Here is a 25,769-nt window from a genome sequence, read left to right as displayed (position 1 = left end):
TGAGTAAAATAAAGGTCTATCAACACCTAAAAATATATTTTAAAAAGGGGCTTCAGGAATGCAGTAGCACAGATGAAGACCTCAGATGGTTTCAAAGATACAAGAAAGCAGAATAATGCTAACATAGGCAAATGGGCTTTTATTAAAAAATAGAAAATAAATTCCCAAATCAATGACCTCACTATTCTTTCACTGAATTGTAACCATACAGATTATTAAAATACCCTTAAATGTCCCTGCATTTCAATGCTCATGATAATGTCTTCATATCATATCAAGAACATGAGGGCTGCATCTACCCTCTCTCTCACTGACCTTTCTACTAGAATAAAAGGAAATTTGGCTCAGGCATTGTTACAGTTCAGATATGGAATGTCTCCAGAAGACCTGTGTATTAAAGGTTTGGTCCTTCCCCAGCACCAAAAAAAAAAAAAGGTTTGGTCCTCCAGATGGTGCTATTGGAAAGTGGTAGAAACTCTTTAAGAGGTGGGACCTTACTGGGGGGAAGTTTTATCACTGGGGATGTGCCCTCATACCCTAGCAGCTTCCTCCTCCCCTATTTCATTCCTGGTCATGAGTTGGGCAGGCCTCCTCTACCATGAGCTCCTGTCATGATTTGCAGCCTCAGGTCCAAAGTAACAGGGCCAAATGATCATAGACTGAAACCTCCTAAATAAACCATTATTCTTTTTAAGTTGATTTATCTCAGCTATTTGATATAGTAACAGAAAACTGACTAACACAGAAGGGTTAGAAGAGGAGGAGAAGCAAGTGGCAATGGTCATGGAGAAGAAGTCATGAAGTGGTGATGGTTACAGGGAGAGAACAGCATTGTTTTCTTTCCAGTTAACCAAAATACTTTGTTCACTGAATACTTTTCTATGTTAAAATTTTTTAAAGTAGTCTTAAAAACAAAAATAAATTCATATGGTCCTGAAGTTAGTCCTGGTTGGCTATAATAGTTGAGGTAGTGTGATATCTTAATCAAGAATTGAACATGAGCCCAGTGTGGTGGCTCACACCTATAGTCCTAGCTACTAGGGAAGCTGAGGAAGGAGGATCACTTGAGCCCTGGAGTTGGAGGCCAGTCTGGGAAACAAAAAGAACCCAGGTCTTAAATTTAAAAACAAACAAATAAGACCCAAACAGACTTAGTTTCTAAATTTCACTTCTACATTTGTCTGCTGGGTAGCTCTTGGTTAATTCAATCTTTCTTTGTGACTTCCTTGTCCCCTCCCAGGGTGAAATCAATGCTAAAGGAAATACATTATCAAGTGTCTTGTACACAATAGAATGTCTTAAACACCACCTGTTATAATTTCTTACTTTTGTTTTCTAAAGTATCCTAGATAATATACATTTACTTTCTAAGACAGTGGTCTCATTCACAGCTATGAAGAAACAATAGTGCAACTATCTCACGAAGCAACAGAAATCTGAACTATTATGGAATCCTGTGGTGAGACTCTATTCTCCTGTGATCACTTCATCACATACTTAAATTCAGTTTTACATAATTTATGCAGTGTTTACCACAAAGTATTTAAGTTCACATTCTCAAAGTCCTAACACCATAAAATTGAGACTGTATCTCCTTCCCTCCAAAATAGCAACTTTCAAGACACTGCATATTTAAAATATAAATAACAGTGAGACATAACTATTTGATGTTTTAGAAGTAAACTGGTAGACTCACATGGTTATCTTCAATGTTCTTCAACAGCCTGGGATCATTAAAATCACATGAATCACTAGGGGGTGGGGGTATCCGACTATAAGAGAGAACAAAAGGATATCCATCAATTAAAAAGTTCCTGTTAAGATAACTCAAACCTAATAAGAACCTGGCTTCAAGAAGGCCCACACCTAAAATGCCCATAGATTTACATTCAACTTTTAAAGATTTAGAATGCTGTGTACTATTTCAAACCTCAAGATGGTAAATCTTTAACACTACTAGAAATCAAATATTTTATAAGTATTATAAATAACATATTTATAAGGAAAAGAAACTGAAGCAAAGGATCAAAGCTATGACTGTTATTTCAGTTGATCTCAGCATAATTTCTACCAGGGAAAACACCCCACAGTGTCTGCTCAAAGTAGACAAAACAAGAGGAATTGCTGTGTTGTAGGTGTGCTTTCATTGACAGCCAGCCTCAGATGTAGGAGAGAGAAAAAGGCACACAATTACAAGTCAGGAAACTTAATGATGGCTGTGTGTGATCACACTGAAGCCCATGTAATGGGTTAAGTAGGTTCATTCATCTCCATTCCCTCTTGAAACCAATTCTTCAAGACATTGACAATGAAAAAAAGAGACTTCAACATTGTCAATGTCTGTCTTAACTACAAACAAATATTGGACTTTAATACAGCAAACAGTGACCAACAGTTTGCAAAGGAGAGCATCTAAAATGCAAGTTGATCCCCATAGCAGAGCCCCAGGAAGGGTGAGAAAATGGTAGCACGAGGTTCCTGAAAGGTACAGGGAGGGCAGAAGACAAGATGGGTTCTAAATCTGCTTGAAGAATTCAGCCTGCTAGAAACTTCCTTCATTAGGCAGCCAGACAATGCAACCAGAAAGAAATGGAAAGTTCATATGTTAGCGAAGCCCTGAACCTGGAATATTATTCAGATCTAAAAAGCATTAGTGCTATCAAGCCACAAAAGATATGAAGGAATCTTAAATGCAAGGTACTAAGCTGATCTAAACAGGTTGAGTAGTATATGGTTCCAACTTTAACGTTCTGGAAAAGGTGAAACTATGGAGACAACAAAAAGATCAGAGGTTGTCAGGGGTCGAGAGTTAGAGGGCTGAATAGGTGGAGAACAGAGGATTCTTGGGGCAAGAAAATATTCTATATGATACTATAATGATGAATATATGTCATAATTTATTTATCCAACCCCACAGCACCAAAAGTAAACCCTAATGTGAAGTTTGGACTTTGGGAGATCATAAAGTGTCAGGGTAGGTTCACCAACTATAATAAACGTACCACTCTGGGGGGAGGGGTCTTGACAACAGGGGAGATCAGGAATTCTGTGGGAAATCTCTGTGCCTTCTTAATTTTGTTCTTAAACTAAAAATCCCCTTAAAAGAGGTCTTAAAAATAGAGAAAGTGGACAATTTTATATTCTATATATTTAGAATAAGATATATATGAGCACACAGTTAATAATCACCAGGCTTTTGAAGAAAGTCTTTAAAAAACAAAATTAAGAAATCAAAAGTGGAGAGGGTTGGCATAGAAGAGCAAAGCAGAGGAAATGGACACTGTGAGGCCAAGGACAGGCGAACACTCTTTAAAACTGAAGGTGAGAGCACATTAAAGCTACTATGAAGGATAGAAAGCAAAAAGAATCAGAAAATAAAACAAAAACTAGAAAATGCCTAACATTCAAAATAAAGACAGAATTTTAAAGGCTGCAAGAGAAAAGTGTCAGATTAGATATAGGGGGAAAACAGTATGGATATCAGCAGATTTCACAGCCCAGACCCTAAAAGCTAGAATGGTCTGAAACAATATATTCCAAGATCTAAAAGAACATGGTTGCCAACCAAGAATCTTATACCCAGCAAAACTAACCTTCAGATTTGAGGATGAAACAAAATCCTTCAATGATAAACAAAAGTTAAAAGAATTTACAAATAGAAAGCTGGCACTACAGAACATTCTCAGCAAAATATTCCATGAGGAGGAAATGAAAAACAACAATGTAAGTCAACAAAGGGAGGAACTACCCTAAAGGAAAAGCCAATTAAAGAAGAAACCAAGTCAAGTTAAAAACCAAAAATAAGCCAAAATGACCAGGAATACAAATCATATCACAATAACCCTGAATGTCAATGGCCTAATCTCAATAATCAAAAGACATAGACTGGCAGATTGGATTAAAAAGAAAGACCCAACAGTATGCTGCCTTCAAGAGACTCACCTCATAGAAAAAGATATCCACAGGCTAAAGGTGAAAGGATGGGAAAAAACATACCACCCATACAGACTCAGTAAAAAAGTGGGGTTTTCCAATCTTATATCAGATAAAGTGGACTTCAAGCCAAAGTTAGTCAGAAGAGATAAAAAAAAACATATTTCGTACTGCTTAAGGGAATCATACATCAACAAGATATAACAATTATAAACATTTATGCCCCAAACAACTGTGCATCCATGTATGTCAAACAAATCCTTCTCAATTCCAAACCAAATAGACCACAACATAATAATTCTGGGTGGATTTTAACACACTGCTCTCACCTCTGGATAGATCTTCCAAACAAAAACTTAACAAAGAAACTATAGAACTCAATAACACAATCAATAACTTAGACTTAACAGACATACATGGAATATTCCATTCATCAATGAGCAAATACAATTTCTATCTCAGCAGCACAAGGATCCTTCACTAAAATGGATCATATGTTATGTCACAAAGCAGCCCTTAGTAAAAACAAAAATATAGAGATACTACCTTGTATATGAGATCACAATAGAATGCAAAATTTATAAAGAATGTAAAAAACTTTACACCAAAAATACAAAGAACCCAATCAAAAATTGGGCTATGGAACTGGGCAGACCCTTCACAGAAGAAGATATACAAGAGATCAACAAATATATGAAAAAGTACTCATCATCTCTAGTAATTAGAGAAAATCAAATTAAAACCACCCTAAGATTTTATATTACTCCAGTAAGAATGGCTAATAACAAGAACACGGGCAATAATAAGTGTTGGCATGGATGTGGGGAAAAAGGCACACTCAAATCTTTCTGGTGGAGTTGCAAGTTGGTGCAGCCACTCTTGAAAGCAGTGTGGATATTCTTCATAAAACTTGGAATCAACCCACCTTTTGACTCAATTATCTCATTACTCAGTTTATACCCAAAGGACTTAAAATCAGCATACTACAGTAAGCAGCCATAGAGTAGCTCAATTCACAACAACTAGATTGTGGAACCGACCTAGATGCCCTTCAATTGATTAATGGATAAAGAAACTGTGATATATGTATATACAATGGAATACTACTCAGTCATAAAGAAGAATAAAATTATGGCATTTGCTGGTAAATGGATGGAGTTGAGAATATCATGCAAAGTGAAATAATCCAATGTGAAAAAACCAAAGGCTGGATGTTTTCTCTGATAAATGGATGATGATACATAATGCGGGGGGGGGGCTTCAGGTGGGGTAAGAGAAGAATGCAGGCACTTTGGATTGTGTAAAGGGAAATAGGGCAGGAGAGAGTGGGGGAAGAAAAGATAGTGGACTGAGATGGACATCCCTACCCTATGTACAGTATGATTACATGAATCGTGTGAATCTACATTGCATACAGTCACAGAAATGAAAATTGTACCCCATCTGTGTACAATGAATCAAAATGCATTCTATAAAAAATAAAACATAATTTAAAAAAACTACAAAAAATTGGAAAATGGGAGGGCAAGATGATACAATTGGAAGATAAGCCCAGAGGCTGAATATCTGCCTGATAAGAAACCCAAGGAACAGAAATATCAAAGGCCAAGAAAATTATCATAGACACACAATACAAGGACATTTCCCAAAAATTAATAAGGGAAAATCTACAGACAGAAATGGCTCACCCGTCTCCCATTAAGGTTCAACATAATGAAGAAAAACAAGCTTACCTCAAGGGTCATGGTTGATATACAGACCCCTTCTGTGTATGCTAAGGATATACAGAAATTGCTAAGTGCTTCCAAAGGCTAGGAAAGAGGGACCAGAGAGCAAGTGACAAATCGCACACACAGCAACAAGTGCTGAACCATCTCCCATGCTAGAAACTCCAACAATGTCCAAAAAAGTTTAAAAATTAGTATGAACACATCATTTTAAAATTTAGGAATATTTTTTAAAAGATCAAAAGTTGAAGATGTCCAATTTCAGAAAAAGGGAAGTACTGGGCCAAGGACAGGCTATTTTTGTTAAAAGTTTTGAAAGTATCAACTTTCAAAGTGATATCTGTGTTTAAATCTTATTCTGGTTCTCTTTTGAACTAATATACAAATTAGTTATATATATAACTTTTTTTTTGTTTTTTTAGTGGTAATTATTTTATTTTTTTATTTTTACAGACTGCATTTTTTGATTCATTGTACACAAATGGGATACTACTTTTCATTTCTATGGTTGTACACAATGTAGATTCACACCATTCATGTAATCATACTGTACATAGGGTAAAATTAATGTCTGTCTCAGTCCACTATCTTTTCCTCCCCCACACCCTCCCACCCCATTTCCCTCTACACAATCCAAAGTGCTTCCATTCTGCTCTTACCCCCTCCTCGACCCCCCCATTATGTACCATCATCCACTTATCAGAGAAAACATTTGACGTTTGTTTTTTTCAGATTGGCCTATTTCACTTGGCATGATATTCTTCAATTCTGTCCATTTACCAGCAAATGCCATAATTTTATTCTTCTTTATGACTGAGTAGTATTCCATTGTGTATATGTACTATAGTTTCTTTATCCATTAATCAATTGAAGGGCATCTAGGTTGGTTCCACAATCTAGCTATTGTGAACTAAGCAGCTCTAAATATTGATGTGGCTGCTTTACTGTAGTATGGTGATTTTAAGTCCATTGGGTATAGACCAAGGAGTGGGATAACTGTGTCAAATGGTGGGTCCATTCCAATATATAATTTTATTTTTGAAATAATATATATATCACTTATTTATATATGAAATATTCAGATAAGAAATTCTAATATCAAAGTATTCTGAAACCTTTTCCATTAAAGCATCAAGAAGTGCTGAAATCTACTTACCAGAAATCATCTGAGGATGGCTCTCTTGTCAATTCTGGAAAATGACTGCCAGAGAGAGGGAAAATAGAGCAGTCACAACACTGTGATCAAAAGACAGGCATTCAGATCAAAACATGGGCAAGAAATTTATAATTATTAGATTAGATATAAACATTTACAGAGTCCCTTGAATTTCTTACTAAGCAAATATTTACAGAAATAAATCCTACTTTAACTTTTAAAATTTTCATTTGGGATCCATCAGGTTTAGATACATTTAACAGTACAAATCTAAATTCCTTATAAATATCAGAAAGTCAAGATACTTGATGAAGTGAATTGATTTTGTTGGAAGAATACAAATAAAATTTCCGGTAAGTAATAAACACACTTACCCATAGGTTATTCCAGCAATGCTACACTTCTTGAAGTTCATAATATTACATGTAAGAGTTCCAGTCTTATCAGAGAAAAGATATTTTACCTAAATCAAAGAAAAAAATTTACATCAGGAGAGTAATAAGAAACAAAGAGCAATAAATGAAGTCTTCCCTTCCATACGTTCCAAAATCTGTATTAAATTTATTTTTTTTATTTTTTATTGGCGCTTTATAGTTATACATGATAGCAGAACCCACTTTGACATCATTATACACACATGGTGTATCAAATTTAAATGAGTTGATTTCCTTAAAGTAAGTGAATTAGTAACAAAAAATAGCTTTAATGTTTAGACCAATTGCAAACCTTTTCTTTTACTAATTCTATAGCCAAATTGTACAGAAATATGCAAAGGAAGCTTCAATAATAGCTCTGGCACTATCTATAAAACAAAATTTAAGTCCTGCCACACAGTGTCTCAATGACACATTCCCTCTTGAAGATACTGCCATGCCCTCATACAGTATGCAGATCTTAAGATTCCACCCCGCAACTGGAGTAAGAAGGCACGTCCTGAAACAGCACAGGACAAATCTGCAGCTTCTCGATCACTATCACAAGTAAGATGCATATGAAGAAGAGAGCATGCATCTTCAATGACATCACTTTCCAAGATGGGATGTTTTACAGACTCAAATACATGATGTTCTCGAAACACAAAGGCAAAAGGGGAAATCACTAAGTAGGCCAACAAGACCTACAAGATGCAACCATGTTAGCAAGATTAACCGAATATGAAAGAGATAATTACAAATGCAAGTGTGGTGGGCCGGTTAGGCTATTTTGGGCCAGTGATGGAAAAGGCAGGAAGAACTCGGCTGTGAGATATGAGAGCTCAGGGCAGGTTTTGGGTGCTACCAAGTCATGTGGACTATGGAAAAGTCACCTTATCCCCCCTTAGCTCTGTTTCCACACCTATGAAATAAAAGGTCTGTCCAGAAGATTGCAACATCCTTCTACATGTCATTCTGGGAAATTATGCCATGGATTTGTAAGGGAGGATGACTAACACAATTGGCCCAGAGGAAACTGATTTCTCAGTGGTTTTCTATAGAGGGGTCAAGAGTGTTGCTGAATGATAGATAACTTCCAGAAATCCTGGAAAATCCAGAGAAACCAGGTCTAAGGAAACAGTTTTTTACTATTTTATAGAAGAGAGATTAATAATATGAATTGCTTACTCTGTACTTTTTCTTAATGACAAAACAAGTAAACTGAGAATTATTTCTTAAAGCAACAAAAAGGGACTTCAAGTAAAGAAAAATTAATCTCCCTAAAATAATCAAATGTTACACCAAATATAAAATCAGTACACTAAGGGCAATTATGCTTCACCCATGAGTAAGTTTTTTAATATTTATTCCTTATTTTATTTGTACACATTTGTGGGGTTCAGTGTGTAATTTGATACATGCACACAAAGTACAAGGAGATCAAATCAAAGTAGCTGGCATTTCTGTCTCCTTAAACATTTTTAGATTTTCTATCATACATAATTGTACATATTTAGGGAGGTAGAGTGATATTTCAATACATGTATACAATGTGTATTGACCAAATCCACATAATTAATATTTCATTAACTTACATAAATAATAATTTCAAATAAGCTTTACACAGACCAAGTCTGGAGGTATAAAAGTAGAGTAGAATCTGCCTCCAAAAAGCAGTGATTCCTTCAGCCTTTTTAAAAAAGAATTAGGCAATATCAAAATATTAAAAACATGAAAATTTCATAATAAGGAACCATCAAGACTTGCTATCACTCACCCTATTGAGTCTTAATTGATACTAAAGGTTCCAACTCAAAACCTCTAACCTATGCAAATTTTCCCCATATCACCCTAGGTGTTTCTTGAGTACCTCCCATTTTTCAGATCCTGTTCATAGCACCCAAAAACAATTATATTCTGAACACTTTTTTAAACTGAAAAAGGCAACTAAAGACCATACAGTCATCCCTTGGTATCCTCAGGTGCTTGGTTTCTGGAATCCCAAAGACACAAAAATCCAGGGATACTAAGTCCCTTATATAAAATGGCATAGTGTGTGCATAGAACCTATGCACGCCCTCCAGCATACTTCCCCTCTCTATCATCTCTTAATGGCTTAGTTAATATAGTTTAAATGCTATTATAAATAGTTGTTTTAGTGTATCATTTAGGGAATAATGACAAGAAAAAAAAAAAAAGTCTGTTCATGTTCAGTACAGATGCAGCCATCACAGACTCAACTACATTTTCAATCTGAGGTTGGATCCATCTATGGTACAGAACATGTGGATGTGAGGGCCAACTGTGCAGGCAATTCCCTATTCCCGAATGGGCTCAAATGTCTCTAGAAAGAAAGGGACACCACATAACTAATCGAATCTCTTATTTTACTATATCTATTTTTGGAAAGACTGTTAGGAGAATACGAAAGACAGACAAATTTGCCTGGCAAACGGGAGAAGGGTCAAAAAGAAGACAAATGTAGTCTGAAATGAGCCCCAAACTCACAGATTCTTATCAAAGTATAATTTTACTAATGAAAAACCTAGTGTAGAATGAAAGAATGTAAGTTAAAAAAAGAAAAAGTGAAAACTCAAGTCCCAGAAGTCAGTTGTGGCGGCACAATTATGCCTATAATTCCTGCCACTTAGGAGGCTGTGGCAGTAGGATCGCAAGTCTGAGGCAACTCAGGAAGACTCTGTCTGTCTTAAAATAAAAAGGGCCAAAGATGTGTCTCAGTGGTTAAGTACCCAAAGGCACTCTGGGTACCATCCCTCACCCATGTGAGTGGAACACGGGTGGGCGGAGACACCAGCTTGCTGGGGAGAAGTTGTGCTCTGTACCAAGCATGTTCTCTTAAATCACAATCCACCCTGCTATACTAAGAATTTAAAAGTATGGATGTGAACATGAACCATTCAAGAAAAGATAGAAAAAATCTGCTGTGATCTCTAAGTAGATTTAGAAAATATTATCAAAGAACACCTTTAATTTTTGTCTATAAAATTCTACTTTATTACAGAATTTTGCTCACAAATTTAAGCCTTGACTTTCTGGCAAAAAACACACTAATAAGACTATAAAAACCACTGTATGATTCACTTTGTCCTTAAAGTGAACAAAAAGAAAGAAAGCCTACCTCCCATTAAGGCTTCAAGAATTTTTCTAGCCCTTGGATGACTGAGACATGTCACCGGCATCTTCCCAGACAAGTATGAGGGAGACATCCTACACTGGGCAGGGAGGCATAAGGCCCGACTGGAGAGACAGCTGCAGTCCCCAGTCAGTCAGTCATTCACTAAACCAGGGATCCTGGAGAAGGGTATTCATTTTCTCATCTATAAAATGAAGACAGCATCCACCTCATAGGGTGGTTGGGAAGTTTATGATGTATAAAATAAAATCATAATCTTTAGTTGCAATGCATGCAAATTCCAATTGCAGTGATTTCAATGTAAGAGGCAGACATATGTCAAAGTACAACTCAGTAGAGGAAAGAAGAGTTCAGGGTGAAGGTAAGAAAGACACTGATTCTCCGGAATATTCCAAACAAAATGTAAACATGAGTAATACACACCCTTCAAATAGCCCCCACACATTTCATGAGGTTGCCTAGTATCTGATTATATGAGCCTTGTTTTCCCTGTCATTTGCTCCTGACAAACACTTTTTAAAAAGGTTCGAAATGATATTCTACTGTATTTTTTTACCATGTTTTTGTACTATTCTATTTGCAGGTAACTTCTATGTGACAAAATATAGGAAAAAGCAAGTCAAAGGCAAGTGACATTTGTATTTATTAGTACTTTCAGATACCATAGAGCTCTTCAGACGTCATAGCCACAGTCACAGCTGTTCTTGCAAAATCTCTCCATAGTTCTGCTGACACTTATCTGCCCGTCTGCTCCTGTCACCACTATCGAAATTCACAAAGAGGTTCTCACCTGCCCAAGCTCTTCATTAAGGTTTGATGTCCTGGCCATTGCAGGAGTATCATTTCCTACATAATACATATCTATATCCTGAGAGAGAGAGAGAGAGAGAGTGCACTTTGGAAAACATGTACCATTGATTGTTTACTCAGATTAACACAGAAGCTAAGAATAGACACCTTAAAACCCTTCTGTTTTAATATAAACACAAATTTTTAGTTTTGAGGTGAAAACAATGACTATTAAGTTACGGAAACCTTGGAATTTAATAAGGAAAATATAGTCCCTCATTCACAGGAATCCTGTGAAGATCAAATAAAAATACACATAAATGTGTCTAGTCTGCAAATACTGGCTGCTGAAGTCCAATGATTAAGGGCCATGAAAATTCAGTAAAAAAAAATACCAACTCTAAGGCTAGGGGTGTAGCTTAGTGGTAAAGTAAGTGCTTAGCATTCACAAGGTCCTGAATTCTGTGCCCAGCATATACACATGTACAACTCTATCCCTCCAATCGAGTCCAAGTTTACCTTCACAATGAATTTTGGTGAATAATGAACACATATTTAAGAGTGTGGTTCCTTGGCACTAAAACAGACTTTAAAAGTATCTACACCAGTTGCAGCCAGATACCAAGCACCTGCTGAGCATTCTGCCTCCACCATCTCACTTAGTCTTTAGGATCACCCCGTGAATGGGTAGGTACACTGCCCTCCCCATTTCTCAGGGGCATGCTCACCAGTTCTCTGTTTGCCAGCTTAATCCTCAGACCTAATCGTAAATGGACTCCATTCTTCCTTTTCTGGGAGCCCAATTAAATGACAAAGGCTTGAGAGAGTATTAGAAAGCAGGAGTTGGAATTTCTCCAGCATCCCAAACCTTAATACTCACCCAGTTTATAAAAAGGGCTTGTGTGTATTTTACAACCTCAAGAGTCACCAGCAGACTGATGGGAATAAGATTGTTGTATAAGATGATGAACGTCAATAGGTTATATCCAAAATTATCCGAGCTTGAGTCTGTGGAAGAAAACCAGGGTATTCGTATAGCTTTAATTATAGTCTCTATTGAGTTTCTTTTCATTTTGTTATTTTGAAATTTTTCTAAAAGATGTTTACAAAAAAACGTCCATTGGTTTATTTAGAGATTCAAGTTAACAGAACTGTTGTGCATCTTCTATTTCAGGAACCATGAGTACAAAAACGAGTCAGATACAGTTCCTGTCACTAAGTGCTGGCTTCTCCTTGGAGATGGTAGGGGATGGATGGAGCAGAGACAGCCCCTCGATGTGACCACAAGCAGGACACAGATGTTAAAGAGGAGTCTGTAGAGCATTGTAGGCACCAACAGCAGGTTTTTAATGGAAAGATAGAAGGCAATGACTAATGATTAGGAATTTGTAATGACTTCAAACCATAGTTATTGAGCTGTCACCCAGAAATTAAATCAAATGGTGGTTTCATTAAGATTTGGAGTTCTGGAGGGTGGTTGTGATGGAAAGACAAAATGCTAGTAAAGAATAAAGTGAGTAGTCACCAACTGACCAGCAGACTCACCTTCCCACCACCCCTTCATTTTTCACTCAAATATTCCTTCACTAGCTTATCCTCCTACAGAACTAAAGACTCACCATATAGGATCTCTAACTCCCAATACACAGATGCCCCTAAAGTACAGCATTTGCTTAGAAACAAATATCTATCAGCCAGTAAAATTACATGTTAAGAAATCTTTTTAAAAAGTTTTTAAATTTTCCTAAAATTAATTTTGTTTTAATATTTTAAAGAAATTAAAATTTTCTGATTTTGTACACTAGCCAAAAGTGTTTCATATCGTTATACCTAGTGTTCAAAAGTAGAGTGCATTCAGGGAAAAGTCAAACTCAAAACCTTCAGAAACCCTAGAACTCCTGATCCAAAGATATGAAATAGAAGAGGTCCATAAAAAATACATTCCCGGGGGGTTTTCAAGATGGCGGCCTAGAGGGTGGCTGCATTACGTGTTGCTCCAGAACTCAGGATTCAAGAGAGGAGATATTGAGACGCTTGGGACCAACTCAAAGTAGCCGGGTGACTCTCACCCCCTGGGGGGGCATCCTGGATGGGACGGGGGTCCCGGAACGCAGGAAACTTTGTGAAGTAGAACTGCCGGCGAGACACCCCTCCCCCCGCTGGAGCGCCATAGAGGAGGCCGCTGGGCACAGCGCTGGGACTCGGAGCAGCCACTGGGGCTCCGGCGGCTGCCCGGGGGAGGAGTGGCGGGGAGAACTGTGTGGACTCAGGACACCGGGGCCTGCCCTGAGGAGGAGGAGAGGAGCGTGGCCACTTGGATTCGGAGAGACTGCGCCAGAGCTGCAGGCGGTTGCCAGAGGAGAAGCCGCGCGGCGAGCTGTTTGGAATCAGAACGACACTTCTGAACACCGGGGCCTGCCCTGAGGACAAGGAGGAAGAGGAGCAGCCGCTTGGATTCGGGTGACTATACGGGAACTACAGGCGGTTGCCAGAGAAGGGGCTGCGTGGCGAGCTGTTTGGACCCTGACCACTTCTGAACCCCGGGGCCTGCCCGGAGGAGTAGGAGAAGGAGGAGAAGGAGCGCGGCGGGTCCTTTGGACTCGCAGTGACTGCATTAGCACTCCAGGCGGCTGCTCAGAGGAGAAGGCGAGTGGTGAGTTGTTTGGTCTTAAAGTGACAGCTCCTGAACACAGGGGGGCTGCCTGGAGGAGAAGCGTGGTGGGACGCTTGGTCTTGAGGGACCACACCAGAGCTCCGGGCGGTTGCCCAGAGGACCCGTGCAGCGGGTCACGTGGATTCAGAGCCACTCAGAGGGACTGCTCCTGAACACCCGGGGGGTTATCTGGAGAAGGAGGAGGAACGGGCAGGGTCACTTCGACTCGGAGTGATTGATTGCCCCGGGCTACGGGTGGTTGGTGGGAGGAGGAGGCACGAAGTGAGTTTCTTGGACTCCTAGTGACCGCACCGGCATACTGGGCGGCTGTCTGGAGGAAGAGGCCTGTGGCGGGTCTCTGAGACTCAGAGCGATTGTTCGGGGCCACAGGTGGCTGCTCAGAGGAGGGGCCACGCAGCCAGGCAATTAGGTGCAGAACAGGGTCCCAGGATCTAGGAGGCTTCTGGGTGGAAGAGCCGCACAGAGACAGGCTTAGGGCGGAGCGAAGGTTCCAGGCCTATGGGCAAATTCTCTGAGGAGGGGCAGCCTAAGGAGATTCATCTGCGAAGGGTGAGGCTCCCAGGCCCAGGAGGTAGGGCCGGGCCCCTGGAAACTTTGCAGAGGAAGGCAGCCCAGCCCAGGCAGTAGCTGTAAATTGAGGGGAACCTCTAGGAGGAAACTGACCAGCGAGACCTCCCCACCGGGTGAGTCTTCCCTGCTGGGTGAGGTTTCCCACAAGGACGGTAAAACCAGAGACTCAGGCCCAAACAGGCCTTGCCTCAGCCCACAGCCTAGGTCCCCTTTGGATGACCATTGGTCAACAAGTGGAGGCACCTCTGCCCACTAGCAGGGAATATACCCCACCTGAAGGCCACCACTCCTAGAGAGGCAGCTTCCTTGTGGAGCACCGCATTATCAACCTCCTCCAAGACTTCAGCCTACTGAAGGCTAAGAGGGGATATATATAGAAATCTTCAGGGTCATTGTAAATCAACAGAGGAAATCTGCAATATCTCAGCGGTCCACTGATATCTGAACAACATGAGAAAACAAGGAAAGAAAATGCTGCAAACAAATCTAGATGTTACATCAATAAAACCCAATGACAGCATGGCAGAAGAAATGACAGAAAAGGAGTTCAGAATGTACATAATTAAAATGATCAGAGAAGCAAACGAGGAGATGAAAGAGCAAATGCAAGCATTGAATGATGAGATGAAAGAGCAAATGCAAGCATTGATTGATCGCACCAATCGACAGTTAAAAGAGCAAATACAGGAAGCAAAAGATCATTTCAATAAAGAGTTAGAGATATTGAAAAAAAACCAAACAGAAATCCTTGACATGAAGGAAACAATAAACCAAATTAAGAACTCCATAGAAAGCATATCCAATAGGATAGAACACCTGGAAGACAGAACCTCAGACATTGAAGACAAAATATTTAACCTTGAAAACAAAGCTGAACAAACAGAGAAGATGGTAAGAAATCATGAACAGAATCTACAAGAACTATGGGATATCATGAAAAGGCCAAATTTAAGAATTATTGGGATTGAGGAAGGCCTAGAGAAACAAGCCAAAGGAATGAACAACCTATTCAATGAAATAATATCAGAAAATTTCCCAAATCTGAAGAATGAAATGGAAAATCAAGTTCAAGAGGCTTACAGGACTCCAAATACACAAAATTACAACAGACCCACACCAAGGCACATTATAATGAAAATACCTAACATACAAAATAAAGACAGAATTTTAAAGGCTGTGAGAGAAAAGAACCAAATTACATTCAGGGGGAAACCAATACGCATATCAGCAGATTTTTCAATCCAGACCCTAAAAGCTAGAAGGGCCTGGAACAACATTTTTCAAGCCCTGAAAGAAAATGGATGCCAACCAAGAATCTTATACCCAGCAAAACTTACCTGCAAATTGGACGATGAAATAAAATCCTTCCATGATAAACAAAAGCTAAAAGAATTTACAAAAAGAAAGCCAGCATTACAGAACATTCTCAACAAAATATTCCATGAGGAAGAGATGAAAAACAAAGAAGCAAATCAGCAAAGGGAGGAATTATCCTAAAGGAATTGTCAAATAAAGGAGGAAACAAGTTGTGTCAAACAAATAAATAAACAAAATTTTAAAAATGAACCAAATGACCGGGAAACCAAATCATTTCTCTATAATAACCCTGAATGTTAATGGCCTGAATTCATCAATCAAAAGACATAGACTGGCAGACTGGATTAAAAAGAAAGATCCAACAATATGTTGCCTGCAAGAGACTCACCTCATAGAAAAAGATACCCATAGATTAAAGGTGAAAGGATGGGGAAAAACATACCATGCACATGGACTCAGCAAAAAAGCTGGAGTATCCATCCTCATTTCCGATAATGTGGACTTCAAGCCAAAGTTAGTCAGAAGGGATAAAGAAGGTCATTTCATACTGCTTAAGGGAAGCATAAATCAGCAAGATATAACAATCATAAACATCTATGCCCCAAACAGTGGCTCATCTATGTATGTCAAACAAATCCTTCTCAATTTCAGAAACCAAATAGACCACAACACAATAATACTAGGTGATTTTAACACGCCGCTCTCACCACTGGACAGATCTTCCAGACAAAAATTGAGCAAAGAAACCATAGATCTCAACAACACAATCAATAATTTAGACTTAACGGACATTTATAGAATATTCCATCCAACCAAGAGTGAATACACTTTCTTCTCAGCAGCACATGGATCCTTCTCTAAAATAGACCATATATTATGCCACAAAGCTAATGTTAGCAAATACAAGAAGATAGAGACACTAGCATGTATTCTATCAGATCATAATGGATTGAAGTTAGAAATAAATGAAAGAGTAAAACACAGAAACTATTCCAACATCTGGAGATTAAACAATATGCTATTATATGATGAATGGATAACAGAAGATATTAGGAAGGAAATTAAAAAATTCTTAGAGGTAAATGAGAACAAAGAAACATCATATCAAAACCTCTGGGACACTATGAAAGCAGTACTTAGAGGGAAATTTATTTCATGGAGCGCATTTAATAAAAGAAGTAAAACTCAACAAATAAACAACCTAACACTACAGCTCAAAGCCTTAGAAAAAGAAGAACAGAACAGCACCAAAAGTAGTAGAAGACAGGAAATTGTTAAACTCAGAGCTGAAATCAATGAAATTGAAACAAAAGAAACAATACAAAAAATTGACAAAATAAATAGTTGGTTCTTCGAAAAAATAAACAAAATTGATAAACCTTTAGCCACACTAACAAAGAGAAGACGAGAGAAAACCCAAATCACTAAAATTCGGAATGAACAAGGAAATATCACTACAGACAGGATGGAAATACAAAACATAATTAGAAGCTATTTTGAAAATCTATACTCCAACAAAATAGAAAATTTCGAAGACATCCACAGGTTTCTAGAGACATATGAATTGCCTAAACTGAATGAGGAGGACATAAACAATTTAAATAGACCAATTTCAAGTACTGAAATAGAAGAAGTCATCAAAAGCCTACCAACAAAGAAAAGTCCGGGACCAGATGGGTTCTCAGCCGAGTTCTACAAAACCTTTAAGGAAGAGCTCATTCCAATACTTCTCAAAGTATTCCATAAAATAGAAGAGGAGGGAACCCTCCCAAACTCATTCTATGAAGCCAATATCACACTGATACCTAAACCAGACAGAGACTCATCAAGGAAAGAAAATTTCAGACCAATATCCTTAATGAACATCGACGCAAAAATTCTCAACAAAATTTTAGCAAATCGCATACAAAAACATATTAAAAAGATAGTGCACCATGATCAAGTGGGTTTCATCCCAGGGATGCAAGGTTGGTTCAACATCAGGAAATCAATAAACGTAATTCACCATATTAATAGACTTAAAATCAAGAATCACATGATTATTTCAATAGATGCAGAAAAAGCATTTGATAAAATACAGCACCCCTTCATGCTCAAAACACTAGAAAAAATAGGGATAGTGGGAACATTCCTTAATATTGTAAAGGCCATTTATGCTAAGCCCATGGCTAATATCATTCTAAATGGTGAAAAACTGAAAGCATTCCCCCTAAAAACTGGAACAAGGCAGGGATGCCCTCTTTCACCACTTCTATTCAACATCGTTCTTGAGACTCTGGCCAGAGCAATTAGACAAACCAAAGAAATTAAAGGGATACGAATTGGAAAAGAAGAACTCAAACTATCCCTGTTCGCTGATGACATGATTATATATTTAGAGGAACCTGGAAATTCCACCAGAAAACTCTTAGAACTCATAAGTGAATTCAGTAAAGTAGCAGGTTACAAGATCAATGCCCATAAATCCAACGCATTTTTATACATAAGTGATGAATCTTCAGAAAGAGACATTAGGAAAACTACCCCATTCACAATAGCCTCGAAAAAAATAAAATACTTGGGAATCAATCTCACAAAAGAGGTGAAAGACCTCTACAATGAGAACTATACAACACTAAAGAAAGAAATTAAAGAACACCTTAGAAGATGGAAAGATCTTCCATGTTCTTGGATAGGAAGAATTAATATTGTCAAAATGGCCATACTACCTAAAGTGCTATACAAATTCAATGCAATTCCAATTAAAATCCCAATGATGTACCTTACAGAAATAGAGCAGGCAATTATGAAATTCATCTGGAAGAATAAGAAACCCAGAATAGCTAAAGCAATCCTTAGCAGGAAGAGTGAAACAGGGGGTATTGCAATACCAGATCTTCAACTCTACTACAAAGCAATAGTAACAAAAACGGCATGGTATTGGTACCAAAATAGAAAGGTAGATCAATGGTACAGAATAGAGGACACGGACACAAACCCAAATAAATACAATTTTCTCATACTAGACAAAGGGGCCAAAAATATGCAATGGAGAAAAGATAGCCTCTTCAACAAATGGTGCTGGGAGAATTGGAAATCCATATGCAACAGAATGAAACTAAACCCATATCTCTCACCATGCACGAAACTAAACTCAAAATGGATTAAGGACCTCGGAATCAGACCAGAGACCCTGCAGATTATAGAAGAAAAAGTAGGTCCAAATCTTCACCTTGTTGGTCTAGGACCAGACTTCCTTAACAGGACTCCCATAGCACAAGAAATAAAAGCTAGAATCAACCACTGGGATAGATTCAAACTAAAAAGCTTTCTCTCAGCAAAGGAAACTATCAGCAATGCGAAGAAAGAGCCTACAGAGTGGGAGAATATCTTTGCCAATCATACTTCAGATAGAGCACTAATCTCCAGAATCTATAAAGAACTCAAAAAACTCTACTCCAAGAATTCAAACAGTCCAGTCAACAAATGGGCTAAGGAAATGAATAGACACTTCACAGAAGAAGATCTACAAGCAATCAACAAACATATGGAAAAATGTTCAACATCTCTAGTAATAAGAGAAATGCAAATCAAAACCACCCTAGGTTCCATCTCACCCCAATTAGAATGGCGATTATCAAGAATACGAGCAACAACAGGTGTTGGCGAGGATGTGGGGAGAAAGGTACACTCATACACTGCTGGTGGGGCTGCAAATTAGTGCAGCCACTCTGGAAAGCAGTGTGGAGATTCCTTAGAAAACTTGGAATGGAACCACCATTTGACCCAGCTATCCCACTCCTTGGCCTATACCCAAAGGACTTAAAATCTGCATACTACAGAAATACAGCCACATCAATGTTCATAGCTGCTCAATTCACAATAGCCAGACTGTGGAACCAACCTAGATGCCCTTCAATTGATGAGTGGATAAAGAAACTGTGGTATATATATACTATGGAATATTACTCAGCCATAAAGAATGATAAAATTATGACATTTGCAGGCAAATGGATGAAATTGGAGAATATCATGCTAAGTGAGATAAGCCAATCTCAAAAAGCCAAAGGACGAATGATATCGCTAATAAGTGGAGGTTGACACATAATGGGGGGGAGGGAAGGGTTAGAGTTAGGGTTAGGGAGGGGGGCAAGTATGGAGGAAGGAACTACTGTATAGAGGGTAAAGAGGGGTGGGAGGGGTGGGGGGAAGGGAAAAAAATAACAGAATGAATCAAACAACATGGCTCTATGTAAATTTATGATTACACAAATGGTATGCCTTTACGCCATGTACAAACAGAGAAACAACATGTATCCCATTTGTTTACAATAAAAAAAAAATAAAATTAAAAAAAAAAAAAAAAAAAAAACATTCCCCACCTGTATGTAAAAAAAGTAAAACCAAACAAAATCATTAAAAGGAGATAAGAAAGGGCAGTGTCAAATAGAAACTGAAGTCAAAGTTCCAATAGTGGCCATGCAAATGTTAACCTGATGACTTTTGTCAGGGTTACTCAGACACTATCATAAGGACAAGACAGAAAATGTTAAGAATGAACAAAAAGACCATTGTTCCACTGTAAATCATGGAGCTAGTGCTGGAGTTTGACATTATCTGAGCAATTTAAATGACATTTAGTCTCCAGAAAGCCTGTATACCAAGATGGTGTCAATGCTATATATTTACCCAGACCGTGACATCTGTGGAATTAATATGCACACATAGTATCAGTCTCCACATCTGAGGCTAGATACATAACATGGTCCAAACCCAAAGTTTAAGAACAATACCAAGGGATCGTGAACCAACTACAACTCAAGTTCCAGTCACATGTTCCACATTTGTAAAGTAGCAACAAATATTCTCCTAGGCAGTTAAAAGTATATGTGAATAATTAGAAAAGCTTGTTTTAATCAGTTTAACCTAAATATATTGAAAGATAGGAATAATAATAAACCAAAAAACTATAAATTTTTAAATTTATCATTTAATTTTTTTTGTCATTAAGTTAAATTTATTTTCTGGAATTGACACATAAAGAGATTCAGAGATACCCCACCTCAGCAAAGGAACAATAAACTGAACAAAATCATCAAAAACAAGACTTGGGAAATGGATCATACAGTACAGAAAAATTCAAAAGCAGGTATCCAAATATATAAACTAAATCCTGTAAGAGCCGAAGAAACCTTGGCATTTAACTAGAGGGTAGTTCCCCACTCCACTCCCAAATCTAGATTCATGTTGCTTAAGTTCTATGCCAGCTGGGTGGTAGGGGTAGACCAGGAAGACTACCAGCACCCATCTCCCCTGCCCAGAGCTCCATGCTGCAGAAATCCTATCCCAAGGCAGAGGAGGTTGCTATCCCAATTAGGGCAGACTATTAGAACAGGAACATACTAGGGGAACTGACATTATTTAAATGGAGTATGTAAAAGGCCATGCCCAGGGCACTATCAACAACAGAGAGCTCAGTGACTAATCAGGGAAGGTAAACAAAACAGCAAACCAGCTACAAACTTGGCATTAATATCCATGAAAAAAATGTAACCAAAGAAGTCTTTCTAAGAGTGCATTTCTCCTTGATAGTGTAAGAAGTCATGTCCATGTGCAAGGTTGTACCTTCTCATGAGAAACCAAAGAGGGCATTTGTGAGTTACCAGTCCCTAACTGAAAGAAGGATGAACTTTAATCTCCCCAAATATCAAAGGCATTCCTTAACCAACCACAGACCAAACAACAAAGGATAGACACCAGGCTGGCTTAAGAGACTTATATTCAACCTCTGACCAATTATTGGCTGACCAGCAAGCTCTACTGACCCAGGAGAATCCAGACTTTAAAATAAGGTAAGGATTTGCCTAACGAGGATGGGTTTCCTTTCTGAGGAGACGAAAATATTCTAAGATTAGGTAGTGGTGAGAGTTGCACAAATCTGTGAATGTATTCAAATCCAATGTACATTTCAAAACAATTTAAAATTAAAAACAAAGAAACAAAACAGAGCAGTAATATCAGTGACTACTAGTGCAGGAGAAAACAGACTTTACAGAATTAGTTCAGAAAAGTCACTAAAAACTAAACAAAAACCAGCAACAATAAGCCCCAGAAAGAATAGGAAATCAGAACCCAGAGTTTCTACAGTATTTTATCTACTGTATGCAGTTTTCAACAACAACAACAAATATGAAATTTGCAAAGAAATGAGAAAAAAAGAAGCAATAGAAATTAAGGAGACTTCAAATAATGGACCAAGCAAAGATACATTCAAAGAACTAAAGGAAACTAAAGAATTAAAGTATGATTACAATGAACTGCTTAAATGAAGAATATCAATAAAGAGAAGTTATTTCTAGCAAAGAACCAAATGGATATTCCAGAGTTAAAAAGTACAATAAATGAAGTGAAAAAAATCACTAGTGGAACTCAACAGTAAATTTGAGTTGGTAGAGGAGATAATAAGTAAACTTGAAAGAGAGCTTAACACAGATTATCTAATTTGAAGAACAAAAAGGAAAAGGAATAAAGAAAAATTAACAGAGTCTCAGAGACCTATAAGACATACCAAGGATATCAACATACACATAATGGTGGTAGCAGAAAAGAGGACTGAGAATGTGACAGAAGCAATATTTGAATAATATCTGAAAACTTCCCAAATTTAAAGAAAAAAGTTAATCTGCACTTCTAAAAAGCTTAACAAAGTTAAACAATGGAATAAACACATAACTATTGAAAACAGAAGGCAAAATCTTAAAAGCAACAAAAGAAAGAGACTCACATCATACACACACAAATATGATCAACAACAGATTTCTCATCAGTTCAATGGAAGCCAGAAGGCAATGAGAAGTCACAAAGTATCAGAAGAAAAAAAAATGTCAATCGGATTTCTATAAGAATCCTACATCCAGCAAAACTATCCTTCAAGAAAAAAGAAAATAAGGCATTCTAAAATAAAAATTGATGTAATTTGTTGCCAATCAATCTACCTTCAAGGAAATATTTAATGAGGTTCTCTGGGATGAAAAAAAATAACACATGACAGTAATTAAATCCATATAAAGAAACAATGAATGACAGTAAAGGAAACTATACAGGTAGTTCTAAAAGATTATAATTACAGATATTTATGATTTATTCTGGATTTTAAAAAATAAAATTTCATTATAGAATTGCATTGTTGGTGTTATATACAGATGGAATATACATGAAAGTACAAAGGTACATAAAGAAATACCAGCTGATAACTAATCCATAAGAAGTGTATCTGAAATGGTAAGCAAGTAAGTTAACATAAAACAACTACATAAAATTATTTTTTTCTTTTTCTTTTAGCTTCTTTAAGAGACGTAAGGTTATATAAAGCAATAATTATAACACTGTATTGTTGGGTTGATAACAGCTGCAATAATAATAGCGCAAGAAGGGGAAGAAACAAAGGTGTATTAGGCATTACATTTTGTTGTTTACTAAAATTAAGTTGGTATTAATCCAAAATGAATTACAATAAGTCAAGATGTACATTGTCCTCCCTAGAGAAACTATGAAGAAAATAAACTTTTAAATTGTTGAAAATAATCATTTGAGTATAAAATGAACCCCAGATGTGCCCATCTTCACTTCATCAGGTGGGCCAGAGGAAACAGAGGATGACACAGTCAACATTGACCATGTCTGTTAGGACTTTCCAAGGGTGCTTTTGTCCTATTTCAACAAGCAACCCACCCCAACACTTACCCATCTTCTTGATGTACCAATTTGTTGCACCATGAGACCCGTTCCAGTACAGGGCTCCCACTGAGCTCACCAAGGCCATGACCAAGAGGATGCCAAACAACACCAGGATCTGCACATTGGTTACTTTCTCAACATTTGATCTCTTGAGAGGTGCTTTGGTGGAATTCTGTAAAAACAGCATTAAAGTCAATAAGAATCGCACAACAGACATAGGAGCAAGAAAAAACAAAGTAAGACAACCAAATTCAACAACTGAGAAATAAAAGACAATTTCTTTTCTAAATGAATCTCCAATTACCAATGAAATTTGAAAGCATATCATGTGCTTGAATTTATAGCTAGTTTTAAGAAGACTTCTGACCAATGTAAAGAACATATTCCAACTCCACATGATTCATTCTGCACTCATAATGATTACATCTTAGCATGAAATGCCACTTCCATTATCATGGAACACAACAGACTCTAAATAATTTAAGTCCAGTTTAAAAGAAATCAGAATACTGCTAATTCAAGAGAAACTTAGAGAGTCTATACCATAAAAATCTAGAGAACACCTTCAAAGTAATAACATAGCTCCACAATAAATATACATTTATTTAGACATTTTTAAAGTGTACATTTTCCCTCCATTAGATAAAAATGTAGGAAAGAAAAGACATATGCAAAGACATATACATTGATAATGCAAAATAAAACATTAATAGGTGTCAAATTAATGGATGAATAAAGGTTCACTTGGGGAACTGTGAACAAGAAATGGGAAGGAAAAGATAGAAAGGGCCTTACGGGCAGAAGAAACCTGAATCATAAGCAAGACAGGAAGATAAAACAGAAGGGAGAGTTTCACTATTGGTGGAGAAACCAGTCTAGCCAGAGCCAGGGACAGTGTTGGGAGGTGAGTGTGAGAAGATTTATTAAAACTAGAGTCAAGGATTATTTCATTTCAGGTGGAAATTTTGAGACTAAATCCTCTCTGCAGTGAAAAAGTCAATAAAACACCCTAAGCAAGATAGTTATGCAGGTGTAGTCATTTTATTTGATGATTTCTGAAAGTAGCTGTTGTGTGCAAAATAATGCCTCCCCATGGTGCCCTCATCCTAATCCTTGGACATGTATATGTTATGTTACATACCAAAGGGGACTCTGCCCATATGATTAAGGTCTTTTGAGATGGTGAGAGTGTCCTGAATTAATTAAATGTACCCAATCTAACCACAAGGGTCTTCAGAAGGGAGAGCCTTTCCTGATCAAAGGGAGAGATGACTACAGAGAAATGGTCAGAGTGATACAATATTGCTGCCTTAGAAGCTGGAGGGAAGGAGTCACAAGTTAAAGAGTACAGGCACCTCCAAAGGCTGAAATGTAAGGAGTAGGAACCCCCCAGGACCTGCAAAGAAGAAGAGCCCACATCTTGAGTTCTAGTACAGTGACCTATATCCAACTTCTCACCTACAGAACTGCAACATAGCAACTTTGGGTGGTGTAAGCCACTAAATCTATGGAAATCTGTTAAGCTGAAATAGGAAATACGATAATACAACAAAGGGCTGAGGAGACACTGAGGAAAGAAAAATCTAGGTGGGAATTAATTATGATAATCCATTCCTGGAGGTGAGGCAATTCCTGCATTAAATCAGAAGGCAGGAACTGGATGGTGCAAAGAGGGTGTGGGAGCTTCAGTCTGCAAATCTCCTTCCATGAGTTTCAGCCCTGGCTGTCCACAGGCCACACTGATTTGCAAAGACGGGGTGATGGGAAACCAGGAAGGCACAAACTGATGCAGAAATGGTGCCTAACATCAAACTTAAGTCAGCACTGTCCTCTATATCCTCAATTTCTCTGATCATCGAAAGAGTTAGGATGGAAAAACATCTCTGGAAAGAATACAAGTGAAGTCACAATGTAAAACAAAAATTGAGATGGAAACCAAGAAACCAATCACTCCTAAGCTCCAGAGAGACTCTCAGGCCACGATGAAATTTATCTGGATTCTACTACTGAACCGAGAAATACTGTACTGTCATCACCACAGTTTTCTTTGGGGGTGAGGAAGTTGGGGAATTGCTATACTTGGGATTTTGAAAAGTGAAGTCCTCTAGGAATCTAAATAACACTGCAGCATTTCCTCTATTTATACTTTTTCCCCCTCTTTCTCTTTAGCTCTCTCAATTATTTGTCCTTTACAGACTTTTCAAAAAATTCCTTTAGAATCTAAATGGAAATCCATTAGTAAAGGCCATCTTATCATCAATCAAATACCATATAAAGGTCAACAGGAACAACACATCCACATCTGGTCGTCCAGCAAGAG

General features: G+C 37.8%; 1 protein-coding gene across 1 annotated transcript in view; it reads right to left on the bottom strand.

Annotated features, from left to right (window-relative positions):
- Window positions 1-25,769, bottom strand: part of ATP8A2 (ATPase phospholipid transporting 8A2) — a gene marked incomplete at its 5' end in the record, with an annotated part of 656,754 nt that overhangs the window by 466,558 nt on the left and 164,427 nt on the right. Inside the window, 6 exons of the mRNA XM_079136232.1 lie at window positions 1,697-1,772; window positions 6,817-6,861; window positions 7,191-7,279; window positions 11,174-11,251; window positions 12,053-12,180; window positions 23,456-23,621. Coding sequence (XP_078992358.1) covers window positions 1,697-1,772; window positions 6,817-6,861; window positions 7,191-7,279; window positions 11,174-11,251; window positions 12,053-12,180; window positions 23,456-23,621 — 582 coding nt within the window. The remainder of the gene's footprint in view (window positions 1-1,696; window positions 1,773-6,816; window positions 6,862-7,190; window positions 7,280-11,173; window positions 11,252-12,052; window positions 12,181-23,455; window positions 23,622-25,769) is intronic.

Source organism: Sciurus vulgaris (assembly GCF_902686455.1).
Source record: "Sciurus vulgaris genome assembly, chromosome: 4".
Classification (NCBI taxonomy): Eukaryota; Metazoa; Chordata; class Mammalia; order Rodentia; family Sciuridae; genus Sciurus; species Sciurus vulgaris.
This window is presented reverse-complemented; position numbering and strand designations above follow the sequence as displayed.